Source organism: Triticum aestivum, chromosome 7D, assembly GCF_018294505.1.
Source record: "Triticum aestivum cultivar Chinese Spring chromosome 7D, IWGSC CS RefSeq v2.1, whole genome shotgun sequence".
Classification (NCBI taxonomy): Eukaryota; Viridiplantae; Streptophyta; class Magnoliopsida; order Poales; family Poaceae; genus Triticum; species Triticum aestivum.
This window is the reverse complement of record NC_057814.1, coordinates 573,292,697-573,299,257: the sequence shown is the minus strand read 5'-3', so window position 1 is coordinate 573,299,257 and position 6,561 is coordinate 573,292,697. Positions and strand designations below refer to the sequence as shown.

The following is a 6,561-nucleotide window of genomic DNA, read 5'->3' as shown; positions in this document are numbered from 1 at the left end:
GAAAACTAGTGCAAAAAAAGGAAACAAAGAAAAATAAGAAAACTGGAGAAAACCAAGAAAGAAACAAAAAAATGAAAAAACAAATAAAAGAAAAAAAGAAAAATCGATAATAATACAAAAAAACAGTGAAAAACAAGCAAAAACAAAAAAAACAGAAGAAATCTGTGAAAAACGGGAAAAGAGGGAAAGAAAAATGAAAAGGAAACGAAAAAGGGAAATAAAATAGAGAAGAACGCATAGTACACTGCTACTGGCGAAAGAGCGAGCGAGCACTAAGAAGAGGCTCTCCGCTATCCATACAAAAAAGCTCGTCTTGATTTCAAGTCGAAGACTAATTTTTTTGAGAGAAATCTTATGATTTATTCATCTTTAATTATGGTAGTACAACGAACACCAGAAATAATAAAAATTAAATCCAGATCCGTAGACCATCTAGCGACAACTACAAGCACTGAAACAAGCCGAAGGCGCGCCTTCGTCATCGTCCCTCCCTTTCCGGAGCCGGATAAAACTTGTTATAGTAGACAATCAGGAAGTCCTCGTGCTAAGACCTCATAGGACCAGCATACCAAAACAGCAACCGTCGCCGATGAAGAGAAGTGTAGATCGGAAGGATCCAATCTGAAGACAAATGAACATAGACTGGATCCACGTGGATCCACTGTAGACAAACGCCGATCGAATCCCACGAGATCGGCTGAAGATAAACCTCCATACGCCTTCCGGCGATGCTAGAAGCACCGTCTAGACGGGGGCTAGTGGGGGAGAACCTTATTCAATTTTCAGGGAGCCGCCACCGCCTCGGCGACTTCGCTCCCCCGCGGCAAACGGCCTCGCGATCTGGTGCGTCGCAGTCGCCAGGGACGGCGGCGGCGTGGCCGGATCGGTTCGCGGCGGCGCGGCCGGATCTATGCCCAAGCGTGGGCCTTGATCGCTGGATTGCCGTCGGCACGATGGCGGGTGCGACTCGTTGGCAGCTGGGCAGATCCGCCGGGATTCTACACTTGTCTGGTCCTTGACAGCACGGGTAACTCCGGGGGAAACCCTAGATCTCCTTGGGATCGAGCGATGGCGGCGCTTGTGCGTCGTAGTCCCTCTTTAGGGCATCGCTTTGGAGTTTACTCCGGTTGAAGGGACCAGCGACGTCGGCGGCGCACGTCTGGTGGAGCAACTGCCGATGAAAATCGCGCCGACTACGGTCATGGCGGACGATGGCGGCGTCTTAGATGTCGTTCCCTTGTCGAGGCATCGTCGTTGCAGTCTGCGTCATCAGGCTTGGGATGCTCCGGGGGAAACCCTAGATCTAGGTCTTTCCGGATCAGATGATGATGGCGTTTTATCGCTTTCCCTACTGGGGGCATCGTTTTGGAGCAAGTGATGGCTGGGGGATGGTGGAGCGGTGCTTCATCTCACACATTGATGGCGGCGGTTATCGGCGGCATGGCGCTGTGGAGGCTCGGCGTCCGATGCGCGGGATGGACTCGCCCAGGAGGAGGTAGCTGTCTGGCGTCATGGTGACGTCGATGGCTGAGTGGCCAGACAAGGTAGATGCCTCAATATGATCTGAAGACGGACCTGTGGAAGATGGCGGCGACGACACACGAGTGCGTCTGACCGGATTGTGCCCCAGACCCGGTATGTGGCTCGGCTGGGGCTTCCGGCTTTTGATGTTAGGCTTAGGTGAGTGGTCTGAGTGGCCCAGCTAGCACCCCTTCATCGTATGAATAGGAGTAGCGGCATATGTTGTTAAGATGGTGGATTCAAGCATATTATTGTAATACTTTGTAAGGTCCCCAAGAATAATCAATAAAGTGACGTATGCATCTCCCAGATGCAGAGGCCGGGGGTCATCCTCCTTTTTTAAAAATCGTTTGTGGTGGGGAAAACATGTATTGTTAATGTCATCGAATCTTTTTGTGCGGGGGAATGTCATCGATTCAGACGATTTGTTATTTTCTAGTGAAACTTTTGAGTAAATTTTGTTTCAAAATATTACGGCGATGAAGACTGAAAAGCATAAGCAAGCTCAGCACTGAGCAGTATTCGGACATTTGGAGGCAAAAGCGCAACCGGCAGGCGAGGCGAAATCATCGAAACGCCCACCAACTCCCAACAACCGGTCGAGGCCATGGCGGCGGCGCAGAAGCCGGCGAAGCGGCTCGGCGGCATGGCGGAGGCGCTCGCCATCGCCGGGGACCTCGGCTTCCCGGCCCCTCCCGCGCAGGTTACCCCCACCCCCTTCGCTGCGCCTTGTCGATTTACTTCTGCCCCCCAGCAAATCCCTCTCCTGTCAATTTCGTGCCTTCCGCGCCATTTCGCGAGATCTGAATCTCTCGGTCGAATTCTTGTTCCTTTCAGATAATTGTAGGGTTCCGTTCCTCGTTTATTGCCGCCGGGGATTGTGAAATGTGGTTTTGAACCGAGTGCAGCCCCCGTATTAGAACCCTATTATTACTGTAATTTCTTCATGGTTTGAACAGGCTAAGCGTGTAGGTTCAGGGGAGTCCCGTACGCTTTGCTAGTCCTAAGAGGAACATCTATGGGGAATCATCTCCTCCTAAGTTTGGTGACTATAACCTGTAGGGTTCTTCATCTATTGAAACCTAGCAATCTTGGAGCTAGTTATAAGCTGTAGCCCATCTAAAATTGTTACTCTGTAAGATTGCTACGTCTCCCTCTGCTTTTGTTATGATGTCTAGCTTCGTCAAATTTACAGTGCTCTGTGTCACTAATAGTGATGGTGATGAGATGATTGTTCTTTTTATTTCGCAGAATATGGTCATGTGTGCTTCTCTAAGTCCTTACACTTCTTTGTTGTCACTTGCCATTGCAGGAAGATCAGAATACCTCTGACAAAAGTGATGACCTGGTGAGGGTATTAAGGGAGCTGACGGTCGTGCAGCGCAACATTGCCAATTTGCAAGTCGAGCTACAAGGCAGAAAGGTAATGTACTGACGACCAGTTGCTACTGTTTGTATGTTTACACCAATTCTGTGCCATGCCAATACGAATGCAGTTTTCCTTTGTTGATTACCTTTTCCGATCCCTTACTACACGATATTACTTTGACTTTACATCTACGCTTTCGTATTTCATCAATTTGTTTTGCTGTTGTGTATATCCTTTTCATTCTGTTACTGACTTACTGTGGTGGTGAGACTATGAAATTTCCATGAGGTTATTCATATTCTTGGTAGAAATGAGAACATCATGGATAATTAGAGCACTTTGGAGATACATTTGCTTCTATCAATATGTCCACTTTGACTATTATGGTGAATATGTCTTTGCTACCAAAGCATATTAATGACATGGATAATTTTGTTCTTCTTAAGTGAAAAGAATAATCTTATATCTATCTATGAACCTGATAGGCGCTCACACTTGCTTTACCTAAGTTTTCATGCTTGAAAATGAATTGCAATGTCCAAGCCTCTCTAAGTGTGCAAGGTTAAAGCTTTTAACTGGTGATGTATAAAACTTAAAACTGTTTACGCCGTATTAAGTGTGATCACAAGCAGAATAACAAGTGTCCAATTTATATTTCAATTGTAAACTTTGCTATATATCATCTCCAAATGCTGGTGTATTCAGTTTTCTGGGCTTTTGATTTGTGTCAGTTATCTTCGTCGATCATATTGATGAACTTTTGTTTACCGCAGGATGATAAAAACATTGCTCATTTGACTCATGTTAGTGAAATGGAGAAGAAGTGTGAATCGTTGGCCAGAATTACTGCTATTTTGAAAGATGTTATTCAAAACAAGGTACTGGAAGTCAGAAATCACTATTTTTTTACTTGCTTTCTTTCTTTCTTGGGACCACCTTTTACTCAGGTTATTGTGTGAAGAAAGTTCTGCCTGTGCTGTTGGCTGCTCCATATACCATACAAATCGACTAATTACAAGATCTGGATATCAAAATAACAACCCTTTTCTATCAGGACCGCATTATTGCCCGTCTGCAGCAACCTTACTCGCTTGACTGCATTCCTGTTGAAGCTGAATACCAGGTTGGGTTCTTGATCATTTTGATTTCAGATTTTTATAGAAAATATACATCCAGTTTTCTGGTTCTTGGCATTCTTTACAATGTATTGATGTGGAGGAGAATCTTAGGTGCACCTGCTTAGGTGATTTCTTTTTTCGTTTTTTGCGAATCGCTTAGGTGATTTCTTTACAAAGGAATGTGTGGTTTCTTGAGCGAAGCACAATTTTTCCTACTTACTATATTTGCTTCTTCTCAGAAACAATTCTCGGAGCTACTTCTGAAAGCGGCAAGTGATTATGGGGCATTGACAGCATCAGTTGGAGATTTCCAGTGGAGTCAAAACTTCAGAGAGTCGCCTGCTGTATGGGGTGTAAGTTGAAAACACTCATTCTGGTAATTAAATTAGGAGTCATAGTGAATTTATCCCGCGCAAAACACCTTCCACTGCAGATGCAAATATTAATTCTACGACTGTCAAATCTAGAGATGACAAATGATTTATCGTGTCAGTATAGAATGATTTTGTGCATTCTGATTGCATTTTCTTATGGCAGCTCTTTCTTGTCAGATAAGGAAATATTAATGACCATCTTTTATCTCTGAAGGAAATGCTACGACCGATACCTGCTGCGCTTGCATCCTGCACCCGGTTCTTCGAGGCCATGTCTGCGATGAGGGAATCCTTTTCTACTCTTCAAACACTACGCGTTGGTCATTCTTCTCTGTCAATGACCCCAGGTGGCTCCAGTGATGATTTGAAGTTCTTGACGCCACCTCAGAGGAGAGATGGCTCGACGCTCAATAGTTGGAAGCAAGTGGATGACGTAAACCCTGAAAGTGATGGACTCGACAATATCAACCAGAGGAGGCTGTCATGGCCATCCTCCATTAACAGGGACCTGTAGATTACAGCTCGCTAAGCTAATACTCAGCTATTTGCATTCTGTATAAATAGGATCGCCGAGGCTTGTCTTCAATTTTATTGTGTTTGGTTTCTTCTGGTCGCTGGCAAGAGCTATTATGAAATATCAGAACTAAGTAAGTTACCAGTAGGCTTTCCACATAGATTGCACTTCATCTTGCTCATATGTTTTGGATCCATGAGGGTGAAAAATACACGAATAAAACAAGATAACCATTATCCAGAAATGAAGTTTAACCAAAAGCAACATCACGCTCATATCTTCAACACAAAAATCATTACATGTCGATGTCGCTAGTACCATCTTCGCCCGCGTCATTTCCCAAAAGGATCTTACCTTTTAATATATCTCATTTGGATGCATCTTTAATTAATTGATTCTCCTTGGCACCATCTCTTGCCTCAATTGGTTCTTGTCAAGAAGAAATATACGCTTATCTGTGTTGTCCTTGTGCTTCTCATTCTCTTTCATCTCTTGCCACGTCGTCATCTTCTCTTGTTGCTTCTTCTCCATCAACTCTAACTTTGCCCGCATAGCTTGAGTTGACACCTCCTTTGCATTGGATCAACTCATCAATCTTGTCTTTCATTGTCGCGATCTCTCCATCTCTCTTGAGCTTCTTCTTCACCATCTTCCTCCCATCGGGCCTCCCCTTGATAGACGCCAAAGTAGGACTCCTTGTTTCCTTTATCTTCATCAAAATCTTCATCCCATCTTCAAGCTCTAGAGAGGACGAGATACTTGACCTCGGTCTCTTTGGTGGAGCCTCGTCATTCCTATTCCTCCACTTCTCATAGTTTCAGAGAAATGCCCAACAATGGTGCTAGGCAAATGGCTTACTTTTTGACTAATGTTTTTGCTTGTATCTCTCTGGAGTGAACTTGTCATACAACATACAACTACAAGGTGGTCTCGTGAGCAAAGATAATTGAAATTTATTCTAAACATGCAGTGGACAAAGATGACAAAATCACTCACATAGTAAGTGTGTTCACTTGCTCCAAACAACCCACCCACCGATTGCAACACTCAAGGATCACACTCCGACAGTTTGTGAGTGGCTTGAGTGATCGACCGGATGGTGTCTTCGTATCTTGATGGTGGTTTTCATCGATGCACTTATAATGCTTTGCACCAACTGACCATCCCCGGTGACCGCATCAAGTATGACACTCTCCCACGCCAAAACCAAAACCACACAAAAACTACCACTACAACCACACATGTTCATAGAAAAACAAAAACAAAGGTAAATAATAAAATAAGATCCTAGAGGAAAAAAAGTTGGAGAGGAGTCATGGCTTTTGTGAGCTCACATTACATTTTACAAAAGATGAACTTTTGTTGGCAGCAAAATTGTCTAGAAACGAACATTCATGAATAGTAATGTCGTTACTGAAAGCAACACAATCGCCACAACTAGATGTCACATCGAGATCAGAAGAAGTATAGACACGAGACGCTAGCCCGTCCGCCCTCAAAGCGGGATTGCATTGTCTTTACATGGTATCCACTACCATCAATCTAGACAGAGAGGAGGTCACCGTCATCATGTTTAAGTTATTTCACCAATGGTAGAGCTTCATGGAGATTGTTGATGCGCTAAGAAGACAATTCATGTTTAAGTGCTCTTTAAAACTAGCTTCT

General features: G+C 44.2%; 1 protein-coding gene across 1 annotated transcript; it reads left to right on the top strand.

Moving 5' to 3' along the window:
• The first annotated feature begins 1,983 nt into the window (after positions 1–1,983).
• Positions 1,984–5,077, top strand: LOC123168961 (AUGMIN subunit 2). Its single transcript, XM_044586821.1, has 6 exons — positions 1,984–2,224; positions 2,834–2,944; positions 3,664–3,768; positions 3,945–4,013; positions 4,248–4,361; positions 4,597–5,077. Exons 1-6 carry the CDS (start codon positions 2,129–2,131, stop codon positions 4,894–4,896), a joined length of 795 nt encoding a protein of 264 aa, XP_044442756.1. The 5' UTR covers positions 1,984–2,128; the 3' UTR covers positions 4,897–5,077.
• Positions 5,078–6,561: the final 1,484 nt, after the last annotated feature.

Coding starts and splice junctions, on each gene's coding strand:
- LOC123168961 (XM_044586821.1), top strand. CDS start 2,129: ATGGCGGCGGCGCAGAAGCCGGCGAAGCGGCTCGGCGGCATGGCGGAG. Junction 3,769..3,944: donor AAGATGTTATTCAAAACAAG/GTACTGGAAGTC, acceptor CTTTTCTATCAG/GACCGCATTATTGCCCGTCT. Junction 4,362..4,596: donor AGTCGCCTGCTGTATGGGGT/GTAAGTTGAAAA, acceptor TTATCTCTGAAG/GAAATGCTACGACCGATACC.